Genomic DNA, 19,702 nt, shown 5'->3' with positions numbered 1-19,702 from the left:
GCTGAAGTTTATGGAGGTTTATGAGTTTATGGTGTGATTGTTTATATAAGGTAGTAATAAGCCTTTTACAGTTATTGCTAATGAAGTATGTAAAGATTTAAGTGTTTCTCAGGAAGGATTAATGGACAGGTTATCTTTGGAAGAGTTAATTGATTGAGGAACCAGTTCTTTAGATCAGTGGGTTGAAGATAAAGGAGGCTTTGATGGGTCGTATAGGATTCCAGTTTTGAGGTGTGTGAGTAAAAAGGGTAGGGATAGAGCTCTGTTATTTCAAGGTTGTTCTAGAGATGAAAGTTGGAGAGATCCTGTAACTGTGAATCCTGAAGTCAGTGAAGTTATCCATGCAGTTAATGACATAGCAGTGGTTGGAACAGAATAAAGATGGTGTAATCATTTAAGAATGTAGAAAAGGACCAAGGGATGAATATGCAATAGCAGCAATTATTTGAGAGTGTTCTGTATTTTATACAGATGAGAAGTAAAGATAGCATGAATTAGCTATTTTTTTGAAATGACATTTGATCTGGAGAAAGCTTACCTTTTCCTGTCTTTGTTTTATATTAGGGTGGTTGAGAATGTGAGACTGTGTGGAAGACATTTTTTTCACTCGGATGTCTCTAAGCAGGGTTTCTCAGCACTGTTGACAGTTTGACCCAGATAGGTCTTTGTAGTGAGGGGCAATACATCCTAGGCATTATAGGATATTTCGTAGCATCCTTGACCTCTACCTACTAGTTGCCAGTAGCACCATGTCCTCAGACATTGCCAAATGTCCCGTGGGGGACCAAGTCCTCTGGTATTGAGAACCACTGTTTTAGAGTAGGAAAAGGCAAGAGTTATAAGTGATTTATGTGAGTCAGACTGATGCCTCAATTAAACAGGAATTCCATGGTGCCCAGTGGAAGGTAGCTGTATAGGGTAGTGATGATAAAGCTGTAGAGTTGGATGAGTATGAGTGTGGTAGCTACAAAGAAGGTGGTAGAAGTTAGATTGAAAGAACAGTAATAGAAGCAGGCAAAATGAGATACCTGAATTAGAGATAAAGAAATGTCCTGACACCTAGGGGAGATCCGTATGGCAGTGTATATTTCAGAAGACTACAGTTACGTCTGTACAGAGCAGATCTCCATCCTTTACGTGCCCCAATGTGGACATGAGAAATCCATAAGGAATTGCAGTGCTGTCAGGGTACCAAAGACATCAGTTTCTCCCTGTACATGACCCAGTGACACTCCTTGAGATGAAAGACAGTTATAGGAAAGACTACATACATTAGGGGAAGGGGGCATCAGGAAGGGTTATTTGTATTACTGTTTTGAAAACAATCAGATATTCCAGTAACTGGAGAACAGCAATAGGATGGAACTGTCAGGACCCAGAAATACCTACATTTTTATCAACTATTCAAAGTGTAATAATGTGTTATAAAATACCAAATAGGAAGTTTCGCCATGATTTTGGGGAAGAACTTCCGTAAGAGCTCACCACTTGATTGACTGGACTCGAGAACCAAGCAGGAATGTAAGTCCAAGGCATAAGGTCTAGAAGCATTCTTTATGCTGACCCCAAAATAAGGAAGTTCCAACGTGTGAGTGGGTAAAGCTAGGTTTTCTCTGAGAAGTCTGTTTTCAGCTACACCAATCCTGTGGGACCAGACCTTCATCATTCTTCTAGAAATTCCTCAGGGGACCTCACATTAAACTATGGGTACCGGATTCTTTATTTCCCTTTCCCTTCCTTACCCTTCTCTCCCTTTCTTTCCTACTTCCTCTCCCCACTCCTGTTTCCTCGCCCCTTCTCTTGCTTCCTTCTTCATTGTTCTGTCCTTTTAGATATTTCTCCTCAGTGATCATTGGAAATCTATTCATTTTTCAGTACTACCTAATGCTTTATCACTCTTCATTTCCAAAAATAGGTTGGAAGGAGGAGTTCCAGTGAATTATTCTGAAACAGTACTATTAACCTAATGCTCATAAAATACTGATAGATTTAACAGCTGTGGTCAGTCTTTACTTTTGACCATCAGTTACTTGTAATAACTTTTCTCTTGACTTAATAAGATCATAGCTTTAGCTTCTGGCACCTTATAAAAACCTCCCTTGGCTTTTCTCTTTGCTTAATTTGTAGCTTTGTTTCAACTTGCTTCCTTATTCTCCACTTTACACAATTCATTTTGGTCTTAGTTTTTTTACTTTCCCATATAACTCACTAAGATATGGAAATATGTTTATATATGTTTATCCACTTCTTCCCAATTGCTCTTGATTATTCTTCAGTTAAAGTTTTCTGGGTTTTCCAGTTATCGTACTCCTTCCTCTGTTACTGGCATAGCATCGTTTGTCCTCCTGGTTACATTTCTTCATTCAAATCCTATTGCGTGTTACTATATTTTCTATATAATATTTACAGTTACAGATACTTTTATATGTACTACATTGTTTCATCCTCCAGAATAAAAAGGCCAGAGTAGATGATATTAAGTCCATTTATAGATAAGAGAACTGAGGTTTGTAGAGGTTAATAAGTTATTCAAAGCCATATGGCCAGGAAGGAGCCAATCAGAGGCCTTCATCAAGGCCTTATTATTAGTCTACCAAACTTTGTTCTATAAATAAAAGTTGTTTCTCATTTTTTCTTTTCCCCTTTTCTATAGATTCTAAAACCTGGGAATTCAGTAAATATTACTTTTAAATAATGATTTTTTTTTCTTTTTGCTCATAATAAAAGGAGAGCTAATCTATAATCTCATTGAAATAAATGGATTAGAATGGGAAAGCAAATCAGTTAATTGTGACAATAGTGAGTCATATAGTTGTGGAAAGTAGGATCCAATAATTAAATGTTGGAGCTTGTTTTTTAGCTATGTCAAGTTAACTTGGTTATAGAATCTGGGTTTTTCATTTCTGAAACACTGTCTTGTAATACTGATATATACTTTATGGTAAACAAAGGGAAAGTAAAGATACTGGTAAAGGATTTTTTTGGTTTTGACATCTGTTTTTCTGCTTCTGAGAGCTTTTGGATCATAAGATTTTCACTTCTCAAGTTATTAGTCATTGATTTTTTATTAAATATTTGTGAAATTAGTCATTGTTGGGAGGATGCTAACATAAACATGGTTCTGCCTTGAAAGCATTGTGGGGTGTACAAGCAGAGTACTTAAGATATATGTGTATTTTACTATGTTACATAAGTAATACGTACTTGAGGCTTAAGGAATATAGCAGAAGTTTTAAATAACTGTCATAGACTGAGAAAGAGAGCTGATTGGAGACCATTAAAGTATACCCATGAATATTAATTTTTTTTTTGAATTTTCTGAAATTAGAAAAGATTTTTACTTGTAATATGCCTTAATATACTGTATAATGTAGGAATGTTAGAATGAGTCAGTATTAGAAAATCTCTTAATGTATAACTTCATCAACAGGTCAAATAAGACTAGATACATAGATAGATGCCAAAAAAATTTCAATGTAATTCACTATACATTTCTTACAATAGATACTCTCTTGATCAGGTAAGGAAATACCTACTTCTGATCAATAACAGTCATTGAATTTAAAAGTAAAATGATGGAAACCTTCTGTTAATAATTAGTAAATGAATACATATTACAGATGTCAGTATTAATTATTATTTAACTCTTGTTGGATTTTCGACCCAACACATGTTAAAGAAATTAGAAGAAATAATGGAAAAGGGGAGACAAAATTATCATCATTTGCTGGTAAGGATCTTTATTAGAAAGTTAATAAATTTCATGAAAGTTTAGTTGAGTGGCTGGTTGAATTTTAATTATGTAAAACAGAGCAGTATTTCTATAAATCAGTTTCCCACCTAGATAATACAGTGAAAAGATACACTATTTCCTACAGCAAAGCAACTAAAAAGTGCTGTATCATATAAAACAACTTGAATGAATGGATAGACTTTCTTAAAAAAAGTAAGATATTAGTTATTCCTAAAGTAAAATATAGTTCTGATACAATTCTGATGAAATATCAATGGTTTCTTATGTTTTGAAGAAGAATAAATAGGCATGCACACACACATTATATGTATATTCTAGTAATTAGAGATATGGCAAACTATTAAATGATTAAGCATCTCACAGTTATTTTCATTAGAATAGTGTGAAATCGTAAGAGTAGTAGCCTGATAATGATGCAGAATAGATTGCCATAAAAGAGGTATTTTTAGAGGAATTTGATATATTAATTGTGAGTGAAAGGAATTCACCAGCTATTCAGAGAAAGAGAAAGAAAAATGCTCATTATATATCAAAATAAATAAATTCTGGATGGATTAAAATAGGAGTTGACAAACTGTCTTACCAGCAGCAGGCTAAATCCCACCTGTCCTCTTTGTTTCTGTTTTGTTTTTGTTTTTCTGTATACTATTTTTGTAAATAAAGTTTTATTGGTTGTTGCCACAGTTGTTCATTTATATATTATCTATGGATGCTTTTGGTCTACCAGGGCAGAGTTGAGTAGTTGTGATAGCATGGCTTGAAAAGTCAGAAATACTTCGTATCTGGCCTTTTGCAGATAAAGTTTGCTGACCTCTGGATTAAAGGACTCTATAAACAATGAGAGCATTTTCTTAGCATTTTATCATGGAAGTAGAACTTTGTAAGAAATAGAAGTGAAGTGAAGTCGCTCAGTGGTGTCCAACTCTTTGCGACCCCATGGACTGTAGCCTACTGGGCTCCTTTGTCCATGGGATTTTCCAGGCAAGAATACTGGAGTGGGTTGCCATTTCCTTCTCCAGGGGAACTTCCTGACCCAGGGATCGAACCCGGGTTTCCCGCATTGTAGGCAGACGCTTTACTGTCTGAGCCACAAGGGAAGCCCTTTGTAAGAAATAGAAGGAATCGCTAAAACTAAAACCATTGATTTTTGGCATTAACATGGGAACTTCAGTATGTAAAATTTTAACTGAAAGAACTTATTGAGGAAATACTGATAACAGATGCTATAGGAGGTTAATATTATTACCTTATAGTGCTTTTTTGTGAATGGATATTGAAAAAATCGGAAATTATAGCAAGAGTGGGAAAAGACTAAGTGGCTTTTTTCACAAATTGCTAGAATAAATGTAGTTAAATTTTTAAAAAGCAATCTGTCATTGTGCACCAAGAACCTTTACTATATACTTATCTACCTAGTAATTCCACTTTTAAGGTTCTTTCCTTAGGCGATAATCCTAAATACGAATGTATGAACATTCACAAAGATGTACATCATGGCATTAATGATTAAAGCAAATGTGTGGAAACAAATGGACCAGCACTGGGTTGTGGTTTTGTAATTTCAGTGCCATACAGGGCTATCACCAAATTGGAGACTAAGGCCAAGGGAAGAATTAGTAATGGTATCCTGTCTTTACTTATTTAAAGTTTTGAAATATTATCATGGAGTTTTGCATTTAAAAAAAATATGACTGAGAATTGGTGCCTAAATTTATACCTGAGGCAAGGGCCTTACCTCACCCCAGTCTCATCCTTGTGTAATCTGTTATGTCTATTAAATAATATATATCAGTATTTCTCGAATTTGAGTAAGTACAGACACCTGTTGCCACAAAAAAGGGAGTATGTTGGAGTTGCCTGAGAATTCCAAGAACATGACGTCTTTTGGGGTTTTGCAAGTTTCAGTGTGGTAAACAGTGAATTAAAAAATAAAAAGTTAATCTATTACTTAGAGGTTTCACAATGCAATAATATAATTGTAAAAGTTAAAAACAGTATTATAAACTTGTAGTATAACTCAGTTATATGTGATTATTCATGACTGAAAATAAGCTTAATTCAAATTATAAAAAATTACTCAAAAACTCAAATTTTTTTTAGAATTTTCATACTGCTTAGAGTACCTTTATATAGATCTCATGGATTCTTGGAATCCTCCTTTAGAAACACTGATACTTAGCCACTAGAAGTTATTTTGGAGTAAAGTGTGGTAATATGCAAATATTCAGTTGATTCAAGTGACCAAAAAAATCACTTTATAAAAATGATATATTCAATATAACTACAGCTGTGTTAAGAAACACATATCGGAGGGGAAAAGACTGGAAAGAAATATACCAAAAGAATAACAGTGGTTGGTTGTTTGGGGGTAATGGAAATATTCTAAGAATTTTTTTCTGATTTCTATTTGTCTAAATTTTGTATAGTAAGTGTGTATTACTTTTATAAATATAAATACTTAAAATACTGTAGTAAACTAAGAATTAAACAATAGCTTGTGAATAGGCTAATTAGATAGCTACTTTGATTTTTTACCTCTTAAACTCTCAGCATGTATCAACCTGTTATACCCTCATTGTAATTATAGTTTGCTTGCTATTATTTCTTACTAATGTCGTAAACATTTTCCACCCCTGTATAGACTTAGTAAAATGTCTTGAATGTTTCAATTTCTTTAGACACATTGTATTCATTTTTTATTTACATATTTATTTATTTTTCTTTTTTAAAAAGGAGTATAGTCATGGCCAACAGCAAAAAACTCAAGAGGGGGAACTGAAAATTAGCGCTGTGTTTTCAGTCAGTGGCAGTCCTCTTGGTAAGAAACAGAACTGAATGAATGAATCATGTTTGTTTATTCTGACCAGTGTGAGTGAGAGGAAGTACCTACTTATATTAGTAAACTAGGCAGTTCTCTCTGCCTATTTAGAATGGCTTTAATTGTGCTTTGCATAATTAGTGTTGGATTTCAAAACTGGTTCTAGAAGAGAAAGAAAGGATGCCTACTTAAAATTCATGGTAAAAAGTAAAACTTTTTTTCAATTTTTTTTTAAAGCTCCACAGTTGACTACTGGCTTTCAGCCTTCACTGGCGTCATCTGGCATGAATAAAATGCTTCCTTCAGTTCCAGCCACAGCTGTTCGAGTTTCCTGTTCTGGTTGTAAAAAAATCCTCCAGAAGGGGCAAACTGCTTATCAGAGGAAAGGGTCTACGCAGCTGTTCTGCTCTACATTGTGCCTCACTGGATATACAGTTCCACCTGCCCGCCCACCGCCTCCTCCCACTAAGAAAACTTGCTCAAGTTGCTCAAAGTATAGCAGAATTCTAAATTATCTTCTGTTTCCTTTCTTTCAAGATGCTTTGTTCTTATTTGTGCATTGTTTAATTTCTACCTTTCTGTGTTTTTTGAGAAATATCACACATTGTTTACTACAAACTTGTTGCTGCTGCTTTCCCTCTTTTAGGATGAGAGGTGCTCAGCTTTCTTTTAACTTTAATTAATGTGCATTTTATATAATAAGAGATACTTTTGAAACATATTTTAGCATCTCTGTTAGTTGAGATGCTTTATAAAACAAAAACTGCATAACTTAGAGTAATATGTGACTGAAGTATTTTATAACTGTAGGCAATAGACACTTAAGTCCAACAAATATTTAATGCTTGTGTGTATTTCTTGTTTACATAGTTGGAATTCATTTAATACTTTTCATATTAACTTTAATTAGATTCAAGTATATTTATTTTTACCTTCTCAGTATTTCTGAAGTATCTCAGAGGTTATAGTTCAGTGTTTAACAACAAAAAATTATGACAGGATCATTTGAGGAATATGAACTAATTTTGCAGGGTGGTCATTAGACACTGTTTAAATAAGTCAGAAAAAGATGAATAATGCTTTTGTTCTGAAACAATTTGGCTTCTGTTATTAAGCTACTCAAACTATGATTTATTTGTATCAATACTTAGATCAATACAAGGATGTTGCCCTTTTCTGACTAGAAAGGGAAAAAGATGCTCCCTCGTCTAGTTCAGTTGGAAAAGGCATACAGAAAGAAACTTCTAAAAGAAATTTGAGTATGGTTAGATGTTCCAGAAGTTATATTTGCATTCCTTTAAGTTTCAAGTTAAATTTAGTAAAAGTAGACTTTATTTATACTGTATGAATTATGAAATATGCTTTAAAAAATGATTACTTACAGACCACATATCTAATTATTGTATTTTAGTAAATTTATCATCTTTCTAAGGCTAATCAACCTGAGAATTAGACTTTTTATAAGGCTTTTTTCAGTTTCCTGTTTTGCCATGAAATAATTTCATGTAATAACTTCCTTTTATGTTTCTTTATTTAATTCTTGAGCAGTCAGCACTTTCTAAAATTTCAGCGATTTCTCCTTTCATAATAATAGTCATAGATATTTATTGCAATGATTTATCAATGAATTTCAAAATGACCATAGGAAATTCATAGAAGTTAAAATGTGTGCCCTCTTTTTGTGTTTTTTAATTCTTATCCATACATGTTGCTCTTCTCATCTAAATTCACTGTATTTCTTTGAGCTCTGGTATTGACTTCCCATTATCTGGAGATGGTTATTTTTACCTGCATGTCATTCCTTAGTTTTGATCTTACATAGTTTAATTATTTTTAAGATTACATTTTCTTCTTTTGTAATGTTTGGTCTTACCCATAAATTTCAACCTGTCATTCTTTGACTTTAAACTGTTCTACCTCTTCCTTCACTTACTCTGTTACCTTTTGTTAAATCCTTTGCTCTTTCCTTTACCCCTTTCTGGTCTTTTTTCAGGTACTCCTTGCCTGCTTATCACCTCAGTTTTTCTTTTTCATTTTCTGTCTTCATTTCCCCCGTTCTCTTATCACAGAGTACCTTTTTCACTCGTTTCTCAATCCTCAATCATTTTTATTAGTTTCGTTTTCCTTTGTATTCTGTTTCATTTCATTTTCTGAACTACTCTTTCATCTCCATTTCATCACTTTTCCTTTCTCTTTTTTTCTCTCTTGTTTACACAGTCATTACAACAGTCTGGAATAGTCTGGTTTTTCTGATTATAAAATTATTGATATGAATTGTGCCTTAAATATAAGGAAATTAGAGTCAAAGAAGTTAAATGATTTACTCAGTGTCACGTTTTAACAGCTTGTTTTGGCACATTCATTTTCCCCCCTTATAGTCCATTTAGTCAAGTAGGTTTAATTTGTAATTCAGTCCCTGTAAGAAGGATTTTTACTTTAATTTGAATAGGTGGAGATAGAAAAGATTTCTTTTCCGATAAGCTTACTGCTATTTTTATGTTGTTGTTCAGTCGCTAAGTCATGTCCGACTCTGCGACCTCATAAACTGCAACCTGCCAGGCTTCCCTGTCCTTCACTATCTCCCAGAGTTTGCTCAGATTCATGTCCGTTGAGTTGAAGATGCTGTCTAACCATTTCATTTTCTGCTGCCCACTTCTCCTTTTGCCTTCAGTCTTTCCCAGCATCAGGGTCTTTTCCAGTGAGTCAGCACTTCGCATTAGGTAGCCGCATCCCATGGATGGAGGAGCCTGGTAGGCTGCAGTCCATGGGGCCGCTAAGAGTTGGACATGACTGAGCGACTTCACTTTCCATTTTCATGCATTGGAGAAGGAAATGGCAACCCACTCCAGTGTTCTTGCCTGGAGAATCCCAGCGACGGGGGAGCCTGGTGGGCTGCCATCTCTGGGGTTGCACAGAGTTGGACGTGACTGAAGTGACTTAGCAGCAGCAGACTGGTAGAAATAATAGCAGCAGCACTTGAAAGAAGCTACATCACTGTTTGGAGTAACAATTTTATTTTTTAGTCTTTTATTAACCAAATCTCTTAGCATCTTGAATTTAACCTAAAGTCTGAATATATTTTGGCTAATCATTTAATCTTTAGATTTCATTAGTAATAAGGATGTAACAATTTATTTTAAAAAACTCAATTTCACATCCTACACTTTCTGATTTTTTTGACATTTACTTCGTGTTTTAAGTATATAGAGAAACAAACATTACTAGAGTAAGTTGAGATTTTAATCCAACAAATAGGCAGATATGAAAAACATTTTTCACATTCTCCCGCATATCCTGTCTTCATTTTTGCCTCTGTCTTTGTTTTTGTCATCAAATTCAACATTTAAAAGAGATAATTTGGATAAGGATACTTGTCTTAATTAATACCCATAGATCAGTTTTCTAGATATAATAGTACTCAGAGAAGTAACTGTTTCAGGATTGTCTGTACCATTTCTGAATTTTTGCTATCTGAAATGATGTTGCTCATTCTCATTCTGACATAAGATGTAATCTGTATCAATAAAATGTAATGCAGCTGGATGTTAAACATACTAAGAGCTGGGAGAAGTAGCTGTTTTTATGCTTCTGTTGTCTCAATCCATGCTGTTCCCCAACTCTTATCTCCTTAGCCTTCTAGAAAACACCTATTTAAGGTTCAGATAAAATATCATAATTTTCATGTCACATCTTGTCTAATATTTCAGTAGTACATTTTATGTATATAAATATATTTGTCAAAATTATTATACTATTTTAAGAATACTTGTTACAGTATTTAATATATCATTTATGTGCTTGTCTCAGTATACAAGCTCCTTGAGTGCTTGTACCATTACTTCGCCTAGGGTTGGGCTAGTCCCTGACTCAATATAACTGCTCATTAAATACCCTTATAAATGAAATATAATAAATTAAAACCTAATTAAAAATAGCTATAAAAGGTGAGAAAATGCAGATAATAGAGCAGTGTTAAGCTTCTGAGTATTGAAGATGAGGTGTGGTGTTACGAATTACAGTATTGTGATGAATCCCACTGTGTTCACTGTTTTCCTGTATTGAAGCAGGGGTATTTGTAATCTTTTCTAAAAAATACTATATTAGTGTAATCTGTTGAAAATGTAAGAATGAATATAACAGTTTATTTATTATTATGTGAGTGTATACTCATGGGACAGAGACATTGTTTAAAGAATTACTGGTTTTTAAAATGGTTTGCACTTAAACTATCTCATAAACTTCTATGCAGTAAGACTGATTTGGGAGTGGGATAAAGGGTGGAAAGGTAGGGAGTCTTAATTATCACAGTTTTAACCTTCATTGTCTTTTACTAATGCTTACAGATCGAATCACTTAGATATGAAAATGTTCAATTCAATATAATCTTGATAGAATATGCACTGTGTAGTTTTAAATGTATTCTTACTTTTAAAAGATAGTGACTTCAAATTTTTCAAATGTAATGTTATTTGAAGAGTATTTTGAACATACAGGAGACCTGAATAAAGAAAATGAGAATCTCCTATAATTCTTCCTCCTAGAGATAGTAAATGATAAGTATTTATCTTAAAACATAGTATACTGATCCTCACAACAGTTCTATGAACTGTATTCATTTCATTTTATACAACAGAGTTTGAGGATCAAAGAGATTTATCAGTTTATTCAAGAAAACCCAGGTTTCAGGTTTAAATTTCCATGCCCTTTCCCTACACTTTTAATTGCCCTTGTTTCATTTGATATTTCTAGTTGACAAAAAGGAAAAAAATGAATTATGTTGTGGCTTATTTTATCTTTGTTGTCATTTTTAGAGACATTTTAAATCCAAAGGATGTGATCAGTGCCCAGTTTGAAAATACCACCACTAGTAAAGATTTTTGTAGTCAGTCGTGTTTGTCAACATATGAACTGAAAAGAAAACCTGTTGTTACCATAAATACAAATAGCATTTCAACTAAATGCAGCATGTGTCAGAAGAATGCTGTTGTAAGTTATCTTTTTTACTGTACTGGGGGAAAGAGTCTGGTATTTGTGCTTAAACGACAGCTTTTGATGATCTTTGCTTGTTGTTTCTAAGTTGTTACTTTATAATTTCTAGATTCGACATGAAGTTAATTACCAGAATGTGGTACATAAACTTTGCAGTGATGCCTGCTTCTCTAAATTTCGCTCTGCTAACAATCTCACCATGAACTGTTGTGAAAACTGTGGGGGTTACTGCTACAGTGGCTCTGGACAATGCCACATGCTTCAGATAGAGGGACAGTCTAAGAAGTTTTGTAGTTCAACATGTGTCACAGCATATAAGCAGGTATGTGACCATACTTCAGAAGGATCTATTTTGGTAGAAATTATTTATGAAAATGTCACGAAAATATTAAGTTCTTATTATTAGCTTAATTAATATTTTTGCATCTAAATAGTATTTGTGAAATGCTTGTATGTTAAACACTCTTGTTACGGAGCTTTATAAGTACTAGTTGTACCCCAGTGTCCATGGGGGATTGCTTCCAGGAACCCTGAGGAAACCAGAATCAGAAGGCCTGCTGCTGCTGCTGCTGCTGCTAAGTCGCTTCAGTCGTGTCCAACTCTGTGCGACCCCAGAGACGGCAGCCCACCAGGCTCCCCCGTCCCTGGGATTCTCCAGGCAAGAACACTGGAGTGGGTTGCCATTTCCTTCTCCAATGCATGAAAGTGAAAAGTGAAAGTGAAGTCGCTCAGCCGTGTCCGACTCTTAGCGACCCCATGGACTGCAGCCCACCAGTTGTATATTATCTACATACATTCTCCTGCATACTTTAAATCATCTCCAGATTACTTATAATATCTAATACATTGTAAATGCCATGTAAATAGTTGCTGGCATGCAGCAAATTCTTTTGCTTTTTTGAAACTTTCTGGAATTTTTTTCATTAAATGTTTTTGAACAGAAAATGCAGAAAAGCACGAAGAAGAAAATATAATGCATCTCCCACAAATCCCCAGTCTCATCATTTTGGTTTATGCATTCTAATTTTTGCATCTGCTAATCCCAAACTCCCAATCCATCCCTCTCCCACCCTCCTGCGTTGGCAACCATCAATTTATTTTCTATGTCCGTCCCTCATTCTGTTTCTGTTTCATAGATAGGTTCATTTGTGTCCGATTTTAAATTCCACATATAAATGATATCATATGGTATTTGTCTTTTTCTTTCTGGCTTACTTCACCTAGTATGATAACCTCTGGTTGCATCCATGTTGCTACAAATGGCATTATTTTGTTCTGTTTTATGGCTGAGTAGTACTCCATTGTGCACATGCACCACGTCTTCTTTATCCTTCATCTCTCAGTGGACATGTAGGTTGTTTCCATGTCTTGACTATTGTGAATAGTGCTGCTGTGAACAGTAGGGATGCATGTATCTTTTTGAATTACAATTTTGTTTGGATGTATGGACAGGGGTGGGATTGTGGTATCATATGGTAATTCTGTTTCTACTTTTCTGAGGAACCTCCGTACAGTTTTCCACAGTGCTGCACCAATTTACATTCCCACCAGCTGTGTGGAAGTGTTCCCTTTTTTTTTTTTACACCCTCACCAGCATTTGTTATTTATAGACTTTTTAATGATGGCAGTTCTGACTGGTGTGAGGTATAGTTTTGATTTGTATTCCTCTGATAATTAGCAGTGTTGGCAGTTTTATTTATACTGCTTATATTTTGTTGATAAGTTTTGATTTAAAAATCCACTTTAAAATTGATACGAAAGATAGTAAGAAATTTTAAAATTTTCAGTTTTATAATACTTTCCTGTTTCACTGCATCTACTGATCATTCTTTTTCATAGAATAGTAAATTTTTATATAGTTTATGAAAACTGGTGAATTTAATAATGTTGATAGAGAAATTTCTTTTAAATTGTTCTTAAAACTTTGCAGTGATCTTGAAATTTTAAACATTCTAGTGTTTCCGTTTATTTCTTGGTAATGTGCAAGCATTTTTAAAGGACTTAGTTCCTAGTTAATCCTTCCTTAGAAACACTTCGTTTTCATTTTCACATGGGAAAAAAATCCAGCATCTTCATTTGCTTTATCTTTGTCCAAAAGACTGTTTTCCTGATACTGTATCAAGTTCTAAAAGTTACTTCTATTCGGTCTATTGGAAGATGGTAGTATGGTCCACCAGAGGAGAAATACTTTGAAATGCCTTAAGTTTAAGTTTATTACTTTTAATTTAGCTAATACCTATTAAACTTTTCACTTATTAGTGTGTACTTTAGAGAAAGGATGTGGATTTAGAAGTAAATGGATTTTGATTTGATTTCCAGACTTTCTGTTCAAATAGAATTTTATATTGGGGAAAGCGGTTAAACTCCCTGACTGCATTTTCTTTTCTATAAGTGAATGTGTACTACCAGTGTCACTGGGATGTTTCTAGGATTATGTGAAGTAAGAATGAGAAAGCACCTAGTATACAGCCTGAAATGCTGAAGATGGTCATTTCTGCTACTTTTCTTTTCTTCTATATAATTGTTAAATTTATTTAACAAGAATTAGATGTGGTTCCTGTTTTGAGGTGCTATATGTTCCTTGGGGAGATACACATATAACTGTGTAGAGATGCTATGTAATTATTAAGGGATTCAGAAGGGCACCGCAGAAGCAAGGTCAGTTCTGCTTGGTAGTTTCAGAGATAACTCTTGACCTAATTCTTACAAATGAAGTTTGTATTTGTAGCCCTGATGGAGGAAGAAAGGACAAATGGGGTTGGAGATGCTGAAGACATTCCAGAATGCAAGAATGTGCTCACTTGAACATGTATTTATTTTAATAGCAAGTCTTACATAGGAATCTTGAAATCTTTTAATTGGTGCTAGATATACTGTATAAGTTATCCTGAATGTATGACATGTTAATAGTATTTAGCATTATTTACTACTGATTCACAGAGTGGGAACTTAAGATAACAGATTCTTTCATTGTCTGTATTGGACACTTGGGATATCCAAAGTTTCTTCTCTCTTTATTGCTTAGAGTGTGCTTTGCTGTTATTATTAATTTATTTTTTGGCTGTGCCATGTGGCATGTGGGATCTTAGTTCCCTGACCAGGGATCAAACCCATGGCCCCTGCAGTGGAAGTGTGGAGTCTTAACCATTGAACTGCCAGGGAATTCCCTGTGCTTTGTTATTGTTAGAGGTAGTATATTTGAAAATGAATTTTTCTGGTAAGTTTATTGATTTCCTTGGATTCACATTTCATTGCTATATGCAGCACCTTTTGTGGGAAAGTTCTTCCAATGTTTTGAAGAGAGTAAGAGCGTGAATTCTCTGTTGTGTAATTTTTAAAATAGTGGGGGGGATTTGTTTGGTTGGAGTTTTGTATGGTATATTCTTATAGCTAATTTACTTTATACATAATACTGAATAGTTTGTACTTAACCCCTTATGCTTATCTTGAAGTGAAAGAAAGTGTTAGTCACTCAGTGTGTCTGACTCTTTGTGACCCCACAGACCTGTAACCCACCAGGCTCCTGTGTCCACGGGATTCTCCTGGCAAGAATACTGAAGTGGGTTGCCATTTCCTTCTCCCAGGGATCTCCCCAACTCAGGAATCAAACCCAGGTCTCCCACATTCCAGGCAGATTCTTTACAATCTGAGAGGGAAGTCTAAAATAATGTTTTTAAAACAGTAGTTGCAATGAATTAATAGATCCCAAAATTAGTTGCTAAAGAGCATTGTTTTTTAATGAAGATGAGTAGAAAGGAAAAATATCAAGCTTATCACTATATATATTATTTTATGAAACTTTTCAGTTTTATGTACATGCTTATTTAATACACAACCACAAAACATCAGAAATCTAAAATATATTTCTTACTGAGGATTGTAATCATAAAAGTTTGGAAGCCACTAATTTAAAATATTTCAACAGTGTTAAGTATAAACATTTAAAAGAATTATGCTTTCACTTGTAATTTGGTAAAAATGAATGTTATTTTATTCTCTTAATAGAAATCAGCCAAAATTACACCATGTGCGCTTTGCAAATCATTGAGATCCTCAGCAGAAATGATTGAAAATACCAATAGCTTGGGAAAGACAGAGCTTTTCTGTTCTGTTAATTGCTTATCTGCTTACAGAGTTAAAATGGTTACTTCTGCAGGTAATATTGGTTTCATAAACTTTATAAATATAATATTTGAAAAAATTATGATTATTGCTTTGTTTTTGTAGTACAGATTTTTGTCCATATTTAATTGATTTTAATGCAAATTAAAATATATCAGATCTGTGTTGTAAAATATCACCTATTATCTTGATTGCGTGTTTTATGTTTATTTACTTGCTTGCCTATTTGTACATCTTCCTTACCAAAAGAATTCAGCGCTTTTTAAATGTACTTTATTCACACCTAATTTATTTCAAGATTTGTTATTTTTTAGTTTTAGGGTGTAGACCGTGACAACTTTAAATCATCTGAAATATTTTTAGCATTGTTAGTTTTTGTCTACATGTGAGGTAACTAAGTTTAATTTTAGTTCCTGCAACATGACTTGGCCCTTGAATTTTCATGTATTGTACTTTCTCATACATTTGTATGTATTACTCATTAGCTTTTATTTTGATTTGCTAAGGTGTACAAGTTCAGTGTAACAGTTGTAAAACCTCAGCAATCCCTCAGTATCACCTAGCCATGTCAGATGGAAGTATACGCAACTTCTGCAGCTACAGTTGTGTGGTAGCTTTCCAGGTATGGCTTCAGGACTCTTCCTTTTCTCCAGCCAGTTAGTAGCCTACAATAGTGAAGTAAACTTATTAGGTGTTTGCTAACTGCCTGGATTGCCGACATTTCTGTCTCAGTTTTAGTAAATAAACTAGGGTTCTTTGGTCCATCCTCTATTTGGATGCATGTTATTTAATTGCTTCCTGTGAAATTAAATGATACTATTATTACCTAGATTATCTATTGGGAGGATATTATCTTTAAAGATTATCATTAGTTAAATTATTTTATTTTTTGGATGTAAATAACACTCCCCCCATTCAATTATAAGCTACTGAAAGGCAGGGATTTTCGCCTGTTCACAAATGTATGTTAAGTGCCTAGAACCGTGCTTGATATAGGTAGGTACTCAGTGCCCTCTTATTTGAAAAAGTGAGTAGATTGATCTTTTTATTTGTTTCTTCTTTCAGAATTTGTTCAACAAACCAGCAGGAATGAATTCTTCAGTAGTGCCCTTGTCTCAGGGCCAAGTAATTGTAAGCATCCCTACAGGTTCAACAGTGTCAGCAGGAGGGGGTAACACCTCTGCTGTTTCTCCCACTTCCATCAGCAGCTCTGCTGCAGCTGGTCTCCAGCGTCTTGCTGCCCAATCCCAACATGTGGGGTTTGCACGAAGTGTTGTAAAACTCAAGTGTCAGCACTGTAACCGTCTTTTTGCCACAAAACCAGAACTTCTCGACTATAAGGTAAAGTATAGGAGCGTGATAGAGAGTTTGGGTATAAAATGATCAATTTGTAAACTTACTTCTGGCTTTTCACCTTTCAAAATTACACTGTTTCTTTGAAAGAGAGGTAAAGATTTCCCCAAGATAAAAGCCAAATGTTTAATTAGTACTTAATCTTATTTCTTTGCAGGGTAAAATGTTTCAGTTCTGTGGCAAAAATTGTTCTGATGAATATAAGAAAATAAATAATGTAATGGCAATGTGTGAATATTGTAAAATTGAGAAAATTATAAAGGAGACTGTACGATTCTCAGGGGCTGACAAGTCATTCTGTAGTGAAGGTAAAGATAGAAGATTATCTTCCCTACCGAGCATGTTGGTTATTTGAAAAGTAGTTGATAATTTAAGCTGTCACTGTGTAAGTTTTATCTATTTCATCCTCTGTATATAACACCAAAACCTTTTGTTTTGTTTATACTTGTTCACTCTTTTCTGGTATAATCCTTCATATTATAAAGATGTTAAAATGAAGGAAAAGATCTTCACAGTATATAGCAAAAATGATGGTGATGGGAGAAATGTTTAATGTTATTAGATTGATGAGCATCTTTTAGTTCTTATATTTATTTCTAAAAGGAACTGCTTAAATTTTCGTAGCATCCTAAGATTATACTTTTTTTTTTAAACATCCATTATATTTCTGAATATGCAAATCAGCATGTCTTCCTTATTTAGATGACTGTAAGTTTAGAATGTTTTGTTTTACTCTAAAACCATGCAGAAGTAACCTCCTAGTCTAGTGGCTTTCAAACCTCTTGACCACATGCAGAAAACATACATTTTACATTGTGACCCAGTGTATGATCACATACCCAAAGAAAACAAGTTTTATAAAACAAAACTGACTTTTATTATATATGATGGACTGTAATATTTGCTCTGCTGTCTTATTTTGTTTAAAAAAAGAAAATGGTAGTATCAATCCTCTAAATTGATTTCTTGATCTACTAATTGGTGAGAACCCAACTGTGCAAACTTTATCATAGGGCATTTAAATTAAAGATGTAAATACTTACTATTCTCTCTAATGTTAATTTTACCTTCTCTGATTTTTTTAGGTTGCAAATTGCTTTATAAACATGACTTGGCAAAACGCTGGGGAAATCACTGTAAAATGTGCAGTTATTGTTTACAGACATCTCCCAAATTGGTACAGAATAATTTAGGGGGGAAAGTAGAAGAGTTTTGTTGTGAAGAATGCATGTCCAAATATACAGTTTTGCTCTGTCAGGTAAATATGATTCACATTCCTGGTTTTTCAAGTTAGGGCACATTTTTCCCTTCTTTTTTTCTTTCAAATAGTATAAAGGGCAATTAATGATTTTCAGTGTTAAGTATTAATGTAGGATTTAAAAAGACTTTAATGTTACTGAAATTACATTGCTTTTGTTTTTTAATTTCCTTGTAGAAGACATATGTCTTAAAACATTAAAATATTTAAAATTATAATTATTCACTTTAAAATAGTCTTCTGACGTGTTTAAGGAGGATCAATCTATTTCCATTTCACTTTTTAAAAATTGCTATTTTTGGCATCTCTATAATGTGACTTTTTTTAATGTTGTATAAGATTGTTGACATAATTTCCAATTTCAGAATCATTAACCTTCATTTTTTCTTAAAAAAAGCTGAATTATAGTATTATAGTAAAGTATTAGGTGTGCAATACAGTGATTAACAATTTGGAAAGGTTATACTTCACTTATAATTATAAAATATTGCCTGTATTCCCTGTGGTGTACAATATCTTTATAGCTTATTTTCTGCATAGTAGTTTGTACCTCTTAGTCCCCTACTGTATATTGCCCCTCCCTCCAGGATAGTTAACCTTCCTTTTAGTGATCTAAATTCTAAGCAGATTTCCTCACTCGTTACCTGGGACCTTTTATTTAATCAGTCCATAGATAATTTATTTCTTACTTCTTTACTGTCTTCTGTTTCTTTTTTCAGATGGCAAAATGTGATGGTTGTAAGCGACAGGGTAAGCTCAGTGAGTCCTTGAAATGGCGGGGAGAAATGAAACATTTCTGTAACCTGCTTTGTATTTTGATGTTCTGTAATCAGCAAAGTATGTGTGACCCACCTTCACAAAACAATGCAGGTAAAATTAAACTTGAGTCTTAGGTCAATGCCAGGGACTAACTACTCTTCCACAGATTGAGAACTTTAAACAGTTGTAAATAATTTCGTGAATTGTAGATTTCATTCTGTTCAAATCACATTAACATGTAGATCCCTTTTGTTTAACACCTTAGGTTAATGCCCTAAATTCTTTCAGTTTTCTCTGAGCATATTTAGTCAAATAAACTCTGTAAGAACTTTATGGGAAAGAATGGCAGTTAACGTTTTATAGTTGAAGATACACATCTTGACTTCTTTAGAAAAGCACTTAAGATTATAACAAAGAACATGGAATCTAAACCACATAGCCTTTTGTATATACCACATGCATAGTTATGCAAGCGAAAGTACATGGAATACTTTTAAGGTTTAGTAATTTAAAAATAGAAAAAAATACAGTTAATCTTGAAGTGACTCTTTAATCTATTTTACTCTAACATAAAAGCATTGTTTAACCATCTTAAGATGTTGGTTTCTATGTATGTTCATATAAATTACATGAGGTTTTCTTATTTTTG

The 19,702-nt window shown here is 33.8% G+C and overlaps 1 protein-coding gene across 9 annotated transcripts in view; it reads left to right on the top strand.

Annotated features, from left to right (window-relative positions):
* Positions 1–19,702, top strand: part of ZMYM4 (zinc finger MYM-type containing 4) — a 164,866-nt gene that overhangs the window by 88,592 nt on the left and 56,572 nt on the right. For all 9 annotated transcript variants that reach the window (XM_061412549.1, XM_061412550.1, XM_061412551.1 and 6 more), the window contains 10 exons: positions 6,488–6,572; positions 6,810–7,065; positions 11,384–11,558; positions 11,671–11,883; positions 15,567–15,717; positions 16,190–16,305; positions 16,749–17,024; positions 17,194–17,344; positions 18,122–18,294; positions 19,014–19,164. In XM_061412549.1, coding sequence (XP_061268533.1) covers positions 6,488–6,572; positions 6,810–7,065; positions 11,384–11,558; positions 11,671–11,883; positions 15,567–15,717; positions 16,190–16,305; positions 16,749–17,024; positions 17,194–17,344; positions 18,122–18,294; positions 19,014–19,164 — 1,747 coding nt within the window. The remainder of the gene's footprint in view (positions 1–6,487; positions 6,573–6,809; positions 7,066–11,383; positions 11,559–11,670; positions 11,884–15,566; positions 15,718–16,189; positions 16,306–16,748; positions 17,025–17,193; positions 17,345–18,121; positions 18,295–19,013; positions 19,165–19,702) is intronic.

The sequence above is a fragment of the Bos javanicus genome, chromosome 3 (genome assembly GCF_032452875.1).
Source record: "Bos javanicus breed banteng chromosome 3, ARS-OSU_banteng_1.0, whole genome shotgun sequence".
Lineage (NCBI taxonomy): Eukaryota > Metazoa > Chordata > Mammalia > Artiodactyla > Bovidae > Bos > Bos javanicus.
The sequence above is the reverse complement of the archived record's forward strand: the minus strand, read 5'-3'. Positions and strand labels throughout refer to the sequence as shown.